Raw genomic sequence first — 12,740 nt, 5'->3', positions numbered from 1 at the left:
GTTATGGGTCGTTATACTGTATTTTTTTGATCCTTCGCTTGTCCTTAATAAACTATATATTCATATTTATCATAAATGATATATTAACATATTAATAATAATGATAAACTGAGAAAAGCACAAATTCCTGATACAAGATCTAAACGGTTCCTACCCCTGGGTGCAGTTGGCGTGACATGGCTGGCACTGTCTGTTTTTGTCTGAGTACGTCCACACGAGTTGGCCATTAACGCCGGGCACACCTTGTGTGCAGCGAGCAACGCAGTGTGGACCGTCTTTAAAGTGAGCACACTCAGAACAATTATCAGCTCCCTAGAATATGAATAAAGAGTAAGAAGAATATATGAATTACAACAAATTTATATTGCCTTGCCATGATTGATTTATGTGTTTAAAGTACATTTTTAGAAGACATATTTTCAGTTTTCTCTGTCTTTTTATGTGACCCTGTCTGTGTAATCGAGGATAAAGTCTCATAATCAAAAAGTTTGATTTCACTTATTATTATTAAAAACTATTATTTGCAAACATGCATTTCGCGTATCCATTGTGTGAAACCGGACTTAGCAGTTATTTGTCTTAAGCTGCGTTTACACAAGCCACATTTGAGGCGTCAAAATCGCGTCTACCGCAACTAGTTTGCCGCTTGAACATTTTAAATGCATTCGCGTGTCTAGAGCGAAGTAGACGCGCGGAAAAAGCAAGCATTTGACGCGCGTCAGAGGCGAAATCCGCTTCTTGTGGGAGGGGCAAGTGCTATGCGGTTGTCTGTTTGCAAGATGACTGATGTTGATCGTGCATTCATCGAGAGAGTTACCGATTTGTATTTGGTAACCTTACTATAGGGGGGAAAATAGTTTAAAAAACAGCGGGGATGCCGCGGGTCGATAAACGTCACGTGATTCAATAGTGAAATGTGTATTTACAACTGACCAGGTTGCCCAATGTCCTCACTGACACTCTTCCAAGCGAGGTCCTTTTTATTCCTGTCCCTATAGAAATAAGAACTTGTGTCGTATAGCTCCGGGTGACTGCTCACGGACAATATCAAGCGTTGCTTCATGTTGAATGAGTGACTCCGGGCGAGGCTGCCGCCACAGCAGCAAGCAGGCTCCTGATTGATTAACGCAGCACGAAAATCCGCCAAAGTTAAAATGTTTAAACTCTGGCATCATCCGCAAATTCGTGTCAAACGCAAAATGCACCAAAAGCACCATTTGCGCGTACCGCGCCAGATGCTCAATTTGCGTGAACACTAGACACACAAACAAGATGGAATCGCGTCTACCGCGCCACGCTACCCGCCTCATTCGCGCCGCAAGACCTTCAGACATGCGTCAACGAGTCTCCACATTGACGTAACATTGAAATCACTCGCGCTTGACGCCTCTACCGCGGCTGGTGTAAATGCAGCATTATACTTTTGAATGTAGCATCTATTTCCTTCTATATCTATGGACTGAGGTGGTGCAGAAAGATTGTGGAGGCGGGGACTAATTTGAATATTCATTCTCATCCGCGTATACTAAATGAGGCAAGGGTGCACAGTTACATTCAAGCTGTTTTCAAGCATGAATAAATTATTGTCACAGGAAAATGTTTATATATGCTATTGTGATGCCCAAAGATGAGGTTTAAAGGGGACATATCATGAAAATCTGACTTTTTCCATGTTTAAGTGCTATAATTGGGTCCCCAGTGCCTCTATCAACCTAGAAAATGTGTAGAAGATCAACCCAGTAACTTAGTTTTGGTAAACCATTCTCTGCAAGCATGTGCAAAAATAGGTCCCCTTGGCTCCCCTTGTGATGTCAGAAGGGGATAATACCACCCCTTAATCTGCACTATCCAACCACGCCACTGCCATTTAGTGCAGAGATCAACTCATTTGCATTTAAAAGGACACACCCAAAAAGGCATATTTTTGCTCACACCTACAAAGTGGCAATTTTAACATGTTATAATAAATTATCTATATGATATTTTGGGCTAGAACTTCATATACGTACTCTGGAGACACCAAAGATTTATTTTACATCTTAAAAAAAGTCTTGTGAAATGTCCCCTTTAATGAATACGGTTATCGACTACAGGGGGACTTTAAGGGTTTGTTTAAATCAGCGCTAAATGATTCAGTTTACGTGTATGTATACTAAAGATAAATGTCCATTAAATGTGCAAAGATTGATTTTGTCTGACATACCGGTCCATGGCAGGTTTGGGTCTCATTCAGAACCTTGCATTCCGGGTCACATTCCAAACAGACGTTTTGTGACCTGAACTCTCGTGGTGATCTGTTGAAACCAGACTTTACTTTAAAAAAAAGATACATTTTAGTTTTCACACGCAGATTAAGGTAAATACATGGAAAATGTGTCTGGGATTTATCCGGGAATGATTTTCTAGAATCTCTGCATGCATTCACACAAATCTCATAAAGATCCCATAAAGAAAGTGACGTGTAATGTATTGTAATCCTGCACTTGGTGGACTTTCTCCGCAGATAGTTCGGCCAACAATTATATTAAACCCTTGATTTACTCACCCCCAAGCTGTCCGAGTTGCATATGTCCATCGTTTTTCAGACAAACACATTTTCGGATATTTTAGAAAATGTTTTAGATCTTTCAGTTGATTAAATGTAATGTCACAAATTAAATCCAAACGGCTCCAGGATGATAAACAAAGGTCTTCTGAGGGTAATCCGTGCGGTGTTGTTGTAGAAATATCCATATTTAAAACTTTATTTACGAAAATGAATACCTTCCGGTAGCGCCGCCATCTTAGTCGCGTCCGCATTCAGGATGAGAGCTTACGCAGCCTACGGAGGTTATGCTGCGTTCCAGGCAGGTTTTTAAACCCGTGAGTTACGACTTCAAAACCACGACTCACGACCTTATGCGTTCCAGGCAGCCCGTAACTCGTGTTTTTACAACCTTCTACCGGTGAAAGTGCACTGGAACGGCAGTCAAACCCGTGACTTCCCACCCGTGAACTCGTACTAGATCGATGTACTCCCAGTTCAGAGTCGTGAGGCGTGGTTTTGAACTCGTGAGTTACGGGTTACGGGTTGCCTGGAACGCAGCATTAGGCTTCAGTCACACCAAAAGCGCTTTAAACGCTTGCAAACGCAAGGCGCGACGCACTGCCTTTTTTAAAAAAAGAGCAGTGCGACGCGGCTTTTCATATTGCTAAGCAACCACCGAGTCAGCTGTCTTGTCAATCAAATATTGAAGCATGAGCTCTCTTTTGCTGTTAACTGTCATATCAGCAGAAACTTTAAAAAGAGGACGCTTGCTCTGACCTTGTTTGAGGGTGAGAGGTGCACAAACACACAGGAGAGAGTGAGCGAGTGGTGTCCGGTTCTTCAAAGCAACTGTAACTTCCCTCACCACAACGTAAGGCCCGCCTCTCCCCTCAATCGATTGGACAATGGAAAGACACGAATGACGTCGGGCGCTTCTCCGCTCTCAGCGCTCCTTCAAAAACGCGTGCGCGGCAGGCGGCAAAAAACCGCAAGGCGCTCGGCGCGCATAAACAGCGCGCAAACGCGCCCTGCCCATAGAATATCATTCAAAAAAGGCGCCTGCAACTGCCATAAACGCTATTGGTGTGACTGGCCCCTTACTCTGCTGCTGCTCTGTGACCCGCCCTCCGAATTGGTCATACGTCACTAAGAAAAGTGCGTACACTACGCTAATACTCTCTCCTGAATGCGGACGCGACTAAGATGGCGGCGCTACCAGAAGGTAGTTATTTTCGTTAATAAAGTTTTAAAAATTGATATTTCTACAACAACACAGCGCAGATTACCCTCAGAAGACCTTTGTTTATCATCCTGGAGCCGTTTGGATTTAATTTGTGAAGGATGGACGCACTTTTTTTGGACTTGAAGGTCGTGGACCCCGTAACATTACATTTAATCAACTGAAAGATCTAAAACATTTTCTAAAATATCCGAAAATGTGTTTGTCGGAAAAACGATGGACATATGCAACTCGGACAGCTTGGGGGTAAATCATAGGTTTAATATCATTTTTGGCCGAACTATCCCTTTAATTTTGCTTATTGTCTGCAATATCTCTCGAGAAACCATGCACGTGCATTTTTTTCTTATTCGATCATGATGTGCTGTTCTGTCATGCTGACGACATGCCTGTTACAGCATTGTTCCTGCCTTTTATTCAAACAGGTCGAATTCCGGAAATGTTACTAGATCCTCTTTACGGGAGTGATCCCAGAATCAATTACAGGACACACAGAAGTCACGCTGGCCAAGTTTATGGGATTTTTTTTGGGATCAACATGCTGTGTTAAAGGGGTTTCAGTCAACTGCCTTTACAGGCCATCTACATTCTCTGGTGAATCACTTGTAATTCTTGTATATATTTACAATAGTCAACATAAGGAATGCAGTAAAATTATCATACCATATGTTATTAAAATATTAATAACATTAGATTTTTCACTGGAATAATGTCTTTTGTCCCACTTACCCTTCTAACAGGTTGCAGTGACTGACACAGCGTCCTCCACGGCTCACATACTGGCAGGATACGCACATAGACGGCCCAGGGCCCCAACAGCCTTCATCTCCACACATACTGTCACAGGTATGATTCTGCTTCACTGAACACACACATGCATTCAATTGAAATATATTTAAGACCTCTTTAAGGTATGTTTGTGAATTACTGCAGTCATTTAGATCTACACAGGTAATAATGAGTATTCTGGCCAAAAAACAATTGTTTGTCCCGGTAGGGGTAGTTTCCTAGTTTAGATGAATCCAGGACTAGGCCCTCAGTTATATTAGGACTTTTAAAAGGGTTCCCACACCTTAGTTACCTTCAAATTCAAGGACCTTTCAAGGACTTTCCAGGTGCAATACCCTTAAATTTAAGGACTAAATGTGGGAACACATTTCAAGTGAGAGCAAGGTTACATCGTGTTACCTTTTAAGATACATTGTTACAGTTCCCTTTTGAAGGAACTCGCGCTGCGTCACTGCAGTGACACTTTGGGGAAGCCTCCAGGGGTAAGTGCGTCTGAATGTGTTTATCAAATTCAACAAATGGTGAGGCTTAACGACAAAGACAGGGTGACGCGGGAGCCAGGAAGTATATCGCTATCTGAAATATGCCAAAGACTGCGTTACAGGGATGCAGGAAGTATGGCAAGGGAGACGCAGCGTCTGGTTCCCTACTCAGGGAACAACAGTAACATACGTAACCCGAGACGTTTTCATGTGTCAAACACATCTATGCAAAAAAGCATTTTGGTATGAATCATCATTCGCATACAGAAGATACTGTATAAGCATTTAAAGCGAACAGTTTAGCAAGTGTGCTTAAAAAGTCTATAATTTTTATGATATTATCCTACACAACACAGGGAATAATAGGGATTTTTCCATATTCCATAAATTTCTTGCATAAAATAGTTTCAAGCACTTTCAATGACCTGTATCTATGTATGTATATTTTCAAAAACTTCCCAGGGCCTTGAAATCCCCCCCCCCCCAGATTCACAAACTTTCAAGGATTTCAAGGACCCGTGGGAACCCTGTTTTAAGTAGTTTTTACAAACAAACCTTACAAAATACAATACCAGTGTGCATCTTCAGACAAAACAATGTCACCGATATATGACAATTTTCTAAGCAGCAACACTAAATATCCTAACAAATTATTGGCTCTTACAAACATACAGCTATTTCTCGACTCTTTGTCATATAGTTTTGCAGTAGTATTGATGTTTTGTTTGTGGTTTTGTTCATTGTTTTTTAACTGTAGCAGAAAATCTAACACGTCAATCTATATTTTCTCTCACCACAGCTGTCAATGGCTGCGTTGTTGTTCATTCGTATGCGCTGTTTCTCCGATCGAAACAACTTCTGCCAGTAGCTGCCGTCCGTGTAACACAAGTTGCGGTTGTTCCTAATGACCACGTCTCCATCGCTGATCTCCTTCAGGTAGTGCAGGCCGAGATGTTTTAGGTGAAAAATATTCAGGGCAGCAAAACTGACAGTGCCACTGAGAGAGAGAGAGAGAGAGAGAGAGAGAGAGAGAGAGAGAGAGAGAGAGAGAGAGAGAGAGAGAGAGAGAGAAAGAAAACAGGCAACCACAAATCATTTGATTGTATGCTGACGTCCCTGGAAAGTATAAACACTTTGGTGTTTCCAAAACACAACAGTTTGCGTTCAGGCAGGAATCTTTATGAATCACACCCTTAAATTGTGCGGTGTACTATTGCATTATTTATGCAAATTACTGTGTATTAAGCATTTGATCACAACGTGAGTTCCCTGCTGTTGTAAACACTATGTACAGCTGCTGAAAGGCTTGTTTTGAATTGATATACATGACCATGGACGGGTATATTTGTAGCAATAGCCAACAATACATTGTATGGGTCAAAATTATATAAAAATTTAATGCCAAAAAAATTAGGGATGCACCGATACCACTTTTTTGGAATACGAGTACGAGTACGAGTACTTGCATTTCAGTACTTGCCGATACCGATACCGAGTACTTAATAAAAAACATGATTTAAATTTACAGGTAACAGCTTTAGTCATATAATTTAACAAAAAAACAAGGGACTAGTTTTCCAGTTTGTTGTAAACTCTGTCTCTTTGGACAACACAAGAGGCATTAACCCCTTACACGCCGCTCAAACATAGACATTTCTCAGACCGTGGTATCGATCCCTGGTATCGGGGGACTTTTAACGAGTACGAGTACTTTAGAAAATGTGGTATCGAGGCCGATACCCGATACCAGTATCGGTATCGGTGCATCCCTAAAAAAAATCATTAGGATCATATTTCATGAAGATTTTTTTGTAAATTACCTACCATAAATATATAAAAAATTTATTTATCATTAGCATACCTGTATGTGTTGCTAAGGACTTCATTTTGAGAACTTTAAAGACGATCATCTTAATTTTTTTGATGGCAGATTTCCAAATAGCAGTATTAGTTCTTGGCCAAATATCCTATCTTAACAAATACTTCAATGGCTTATTCATTAAAGAGGACATTTCACAAGATTTTTTTAAAGATGTTACATAAATCTTTGGTGTCTCCAGAGTACATATTTGAAGTTTTAGCTCAAAATATCATATAGATAATTTATTATATGTTAAAATTGCCAAGTTGTAGTTGTGAGCAAAAATGTGCCAATTTGTGTGTCCTTTAAAATGCAAATGCTGCATCTCTGCTCTAAATGGCAGTGCTGTGGTTGGATAGTGCAGATTAAGAGACGGTATTACCCCCTTCTGACATCACAGGGGGAGCCGAATTTCAATGAGCTATTTTATCACATGCTTGCCTTGCAGAGAATGGTTTACCAAAACTAAGTTACTGGGTTGATCTTTTTCACATTTTCTAGGTTGATAGAAGCACTGGGGACCCAATTATAGCACTTAAACATTAAAAAAGTCAGATTTTTATGATATGTCCCCTGTAAGCTTTCAGGTGATGTATAAATGTGGCTTTGAGGTGAGTTACTATACAGTAGTTTGACTACTGCAAGCATGTGCTCAAGCTGATCTTACGAATTTCCGTGGTATATTTTGCTTATTTTTCCATAGCATTGTCACGGATCTCCACATTTTCCATGGCCGTACCACAGACTTTCTTTTCCGTGTCATTATCACGGATTGGTTACTCAACTGTTTTGTCCTATTTTCTTACCATTGTCGCTTCGATTTAGGATTAGATTTACATAAAATGACATCCTTACCCAAACCCGACTCTAACCCTAACGCCAGGCGACAATGATTTAAAAATTAAAAAAATAAAAGAATAAATCAGAAAAAAATAGTATAAACAAATACTTAAAGTGACATCCTAACGCAAACACCAACTCTAACCCTAAACCGAAGCAACAATGGTTTGAAAATACGTAAAAGCAGTTGAGGAACCAATCCGTGACAATGACACGGAAAAGAAAGTCAGTTGTATGGCCACGGAAAAATGCGGAGATGCATGACAATCCCACGGAAAAATTATCAAAATATTCCGTGACTATACCATGGAACTTTGTGAGATCATGTTGCATGTGCTGGTCCCAGCAATAGCTCGACACCTGAATGAATAGATATATGGGGTTTATTACAGAAACACTTACTGCTGTTTGGTTCTTCCTCTGATAATTTCCAGGTTTTCAAAGGGACTGAGTGATTTAAGATGTTCTGGCCAATCCTGGATGAGCAGAAACCCTACAATAAATAAAACCAGTCAATAATGCGACAGTGCGATGCCTATTGTAAATCAGAATAACCACAATACCTCAACACACATATGTCAATGGTTTGTAATAACTCAATGATTTTAATACGTACGTAAAGTAACATGTTGACTTTTTGGGCCTTTAGCTTATTCACCTTATCCCCCAGAGTTAAATAAGTCCCTTTTCATCTCTGTGCGTGCCGTAACACTGTCTGACGCACCCAATGCTAGCCCAGCTTAGCACAAAGACTGGAAGTAAATGGCTCCAGCTAGCATACTGTTCCGAATAAGTGAAAAAATAACGCCAACATTTTCCGATTTATATGTTGTGATTTGTATAGTCACAGCGTGTACAAATAATAAAGTCATATACAAATATGACCTATACAAATCACAACATATAAATAGGAAAATGTTGGCATTATTTTGTCACTTAGTGGGAGCAGTATGCTAGCTGGAGCCATTTACTTCCAGTCTTTGTGCTAAGCTAGGCTAGCGTTGGGTGCATCAGACAGAGTTACGGGACACACAGATATGAAAAAGGTATTATCTAACTCTGGGGGATAAGGTGAATAAGCTAAAGTCCCAAAAAGTTGGCTTGTTACTTTAACTTAGTTATGCATAGTCAAGAGTTTTAGGTCGATGCAGATAGCAGTGAAACTGGTGGGAAAGTGATGGTTTCTTTTACCAGAAAGAATGTCAAATGTGTATGTTATTATATAATTTACAGTTTTTAAATATATTTTATTATTATTCAAACTGATTTAACTAACTTATTGGGGTGGTTTTGGGGACAGGGCTTATCCTAGTACTAGACTAAAATGAACGTTTGAGCTGCCTTAATTTAAAAACATCTTGTACTGACGTATCTTATATCAGTGCCATTGATTTGTCTCAACATGTACACCAGTATTGTTTTTGTAAGGTTTGTTTGTAAAAAAACTACTTAAATGTCCTAATAAAACCAAGGCCTAGTCCTGGATTAATCTAAACCCTGGCCCGGAAACTGCCCCATTGTAACGCATATTGCATATGACCAGTTATCACATTTGGATTCAATATCGTGCAGCCAAAAGATTATTTCTCTCCAGTTACTTAATTTACCTGAAATTTCCTTAACTGTCTTAAAATAGTCCAGTTTTACCGGGTCCATGCTTGGAGTTTTTGTAAACGGGTCCCTTTAAAAAAGCAGCAGTGTCAAAGCAGTTGAATAAGAAGTAACGCATAAAGATGACATATATAGCATAATGAAATATATAGCATAAAGAAGATAAATAAAAAAAAAAGTCTCACCCTCGAAATGTCGTCTGCATTATTGTTATATGCCCGTTTATTTTAGTGCAGTTAATAAAAGAATCGATGTTAGACGCGTTGATTGATATGACATTAGCAAGCTCTCCCATTCCAAGACCGTTGCAGACTAAACAAAAAGATTTTCAGATTAAACAACTGCAAACAATCCATTTTGAATGAGATGTCAAAGATAATCCTATACAATCAAGGATAGGATAATCTGATGTTGCTGACCTTTCGGACACAAGCCGTCACATTTTTTGCACTTCCTTATTCCGTTCTCCTCCACTTCATGCATGTTCCCACTGCACGTCCGAACGCAGGCATCATGATCGGTCACCACAAAGTTGTCTAAAGTTAAATATTTTTACATTTTATGTTTTTGGCAGATGCTTTTATCCAAACTGACTTACGGTGCATAACACACACATTTTCTCATATGTGTTCCCCGTGTTTGAGCCCATGACTTTTTGAGACATTGTTGAGATCGCTTTTAATTTGTGCTTAGCTAAAAGTAACCTAGGTAGGGAACCTACTTCTTTGTTTACATAATCCTGTTGAACATTCTGAAAATCTAGGTGTGCCTTTGCTCCTGTATTTGCACACAGACCTGGTGTAAAGCAATATTTATACCTTGGGATCATGTTCGCAAGTATTACATTGCGTCTCAACAATAATGACTAAAGCCTGCGTAAGACTGTACTGTTTCTGACATCTTATAAGATCATGACAGTTTACACCTTATGACATGGACATAAATGTATACTGTACGATGATGACACCTACACCTACCTCATTAGGATGCACAGGTTGTAAACAAACACAGCACGGTGAATTGCGGATGTCACTTTTGCATGTGGTTTATATAAACATGAGCCTTGCCTCAGTAATACTGAATATTCATTATGACTATTGCAATGTTAAACTCAGAAATGTCTTCACATAGAGTTTACACAGTAAAACGTATTAACTCTTTCCCCGCCAGCATTTTTTATGATTTTCACAAAAGTTTAATGCCTTCCAGAAAATTCTCTTCTTTAAATATATAAACATACAATATATTAAATAAAAGAACAAAAAAAAAAACGTTTCGTCCTACCTTCATTAGTTCTCTTTTCATCACCTCTGAAATATGGGTAGCTAGCTTTCTTCAAAAACACCAAATTTTGAGCAAAAAGCTGAGATAATTCAATTTTTGTTAAGGACTTTTGACAGAGATCAGATGCAGAGCGATCCTCAAAACTTAGACGGACATACAGCTATTAAACCTAGGGCGATACTTCCGGGTTTTATAAGTTTCATACATTTCTGGTGGATAATAGCTGTATTCGGGATTGACGAGATAACTCGTCAATGGCGGGGAAAGAGTTAACTAAGCGACATGTCGAGCTACGATCATAGAAATCAATCGTGTGATGTGAATCTGTCTTAAGTTATTGAATGACTTATATGCACTTATATTTACAAACGTAAATATGAAAGACAAACTTACAAGGGCAACTCTTCACACATCTTGCTCCAAAGTTGTATTTCCCGTCAGGATTGGGAACAAGCTGGTGAGCGTTTGGGTTGTATAACATTAGACGTGGACATGAATCCTTACACGTCCCATCATCCTGGAAATCTCTACAGGCCTGCAGATAGATTTTCCAACAATGACTTAAGCTGGGTTTGCACAGGCGGGGTCACATATTTAACTGGTATGTGGAAATTTTTACTTGAGTTTTTGCACTTAATTGGTCTCCACCAATTAAGATACAAGTACAAATTTTCCAAATTACATAAAAATACAATAAAAACTTTTTACAATTAATGATCAAAATAGTTTGATGGATCTAAATAGTAAAAATTTTGATTTATTAAAACTCGCACCAGACAATCTGTTGGTTTGGGTCCAGTGCAACCTGCGGCACAATGCTCATTACAGCAATCGATGGGTTTGGGACCCTTGCATCTCCGTGAGCACTGTTCGGCACAGTTCAACCGCGTCACTGACGGAGAAAGAAAGCACAGTTATCATAATATACAGTTCGCTCACTAAAACCATAGTAAAACTTAATATATTGTATAATTTACAGGTTTGGCAGCTCTCTGGTCCTGGGCCCCAACATGATCCATTGCATCCTGGGTCACACTGTCTACCTGAAACATATAAAATGGTTGTTTTTATCCAACAAAGTGATATTGATAATATATTCATCTAAATGTAAGGTTTTACTTACATTGAGGGTCTGTCCCCCCTGAGACATTTACATTATTGTTGCTTTGTACAATGTCCAACCACTTTATAGTCTCCACATTGCAAAGCAAAGGATTATGAGTTATCTTAACTCCACCTTTGAGAATTTCTGCCATACAAGAGGAAAAAATTGACATTTGACACTGTAACATGATAATATGGGAGGTGTGATTTCATATACAGTAGGATAGAAACAACTCGGTAAGTATTTAACCTTTATATTACTGTATAATGCAGTGGTTCTCAAACTAGGTACCTATGAGGTTCAATTTCTCTTTACATATGTGACCATGGACCACAAAACTAGTCAGAAGGGTCATATTTTGAAATTGAAATTTATCTAAAAGCTGAATAAATAAATAATAAGTAATTGATGTATGGTTTGTAAGGATAGGAGAATATTTGGGATACAATGAGGTGTTTGAAAATCTATAATCTGAGGGTGCAAAAAAATCTTAATATTGAGAAAATCACTTTAAAAGTTGTCCAAATGAAGTCCTTAGCGACAAATATTACTAATCATAAATGTTTGATATATTTATGGTAGGAAATTTACGAAATATCTTAATGAAACATGATCCTTACTCAATATCCATATGATTTTTTGACATAAAAAGTCCATAATTACACACACACACACATTAGGGCTGTCAAAAGATTAATCGCATCCAAAATAAAAGTTTGTGTTTACTGTACATAACATGTGTAGTGTGTATAATTATTATTATTTATGTATAAAACACACACAGTCATGTATATATTTAAGAAAAATTGGTTATATTTCTATATAAAATATTTATATTTCTATATAATATAAATTATATAAATGTATATACAGTATATAAATGCAAACATTTCTTAAATATATACATAAATGTGTGTGTATTTATATATACGTAATATTTACACACAGTACACACACATATATTATGTAAACACAAACTTTTATTTTGGATGTGATTAATC

The 12,740-nt window shown here is 38.5% G+C and overlaps 1 protein-coding gene across 2 annotated transcripts in view; it reads right to left on the bottom strand.

Annotated features, from left to right (window-relative positions):
• LOC135740335 (epidermal growth factor receptor-like) overlaps positions 1-12,740 on the bottom strand; it is a 45,013-nt gene that overhangs the window by 20,227 nt on the left and 12,046 nt on the right. For both annotated transcript variants that reach the window (XM_065258587.2, XM_073813207.1), the window contains exons 4-15: positions 11,758-11,883; positions 11,612-11,677; positions 11,408-11,526; positions 11,028-11,169; positions 9,770-9,886; positions 9,536-9,662; positions 9,347-9,420; positions 8,142-8,232; positions 5,833-6,035; positions 4,497-4,629; positions 2,204-2,294; positions 155-312 (exon numbers count right to left, since the gene is read on the bottom strand). In XM_065258587.2, the coding sequence (XP_065114659.1) occupies positions 155-312; positions 2,204-2,294; positions 4,497-4,629; positions 5,833-6,035; positions 8,142-8,232; positions 9,347-9,420; positions 9,536-9,662; positions 9,770-9,886; positions 11,028-11,169; positions 11,408-11,526; positions 11,612-11,677; positions 11,758-11,883 (1,447 nt within the window). The remainder of the gene's footprint in view (positions 1-154; positions 313-2,203; positions 2,295-4,496; positions 4,630-5,832; positions 6,036-8,141; positions 8,233-9,346; positions 9,421-9,535; positions 9,663-9,769; positions 9,887-11,027; positions 11,170-11,407; positions 11,527-11,611; positions 11,678-11,757; positions 11,884-12,740) is intronic.

The sequence above is a fragment of the Paramisgurnus dabryanus genome, chromosome 22 (genome assembly GCF_030506205.2).
Source record: "Paramisgurnus dabryanus chromosome 22, PD_genome_1.1, whole genome shotgun sequence".
Classification (NCBI taxonomy): domain Eukaryota; kingdom Metazoa; phylum Chordata; class Actinopteri; order Cypriniformes; family Cobitidae; genus Paramisgurnus; species Paramisgurnus dabryanus.
This window is presented reverse-complemented; position numbering and strand designations above follow the sequence as displayed.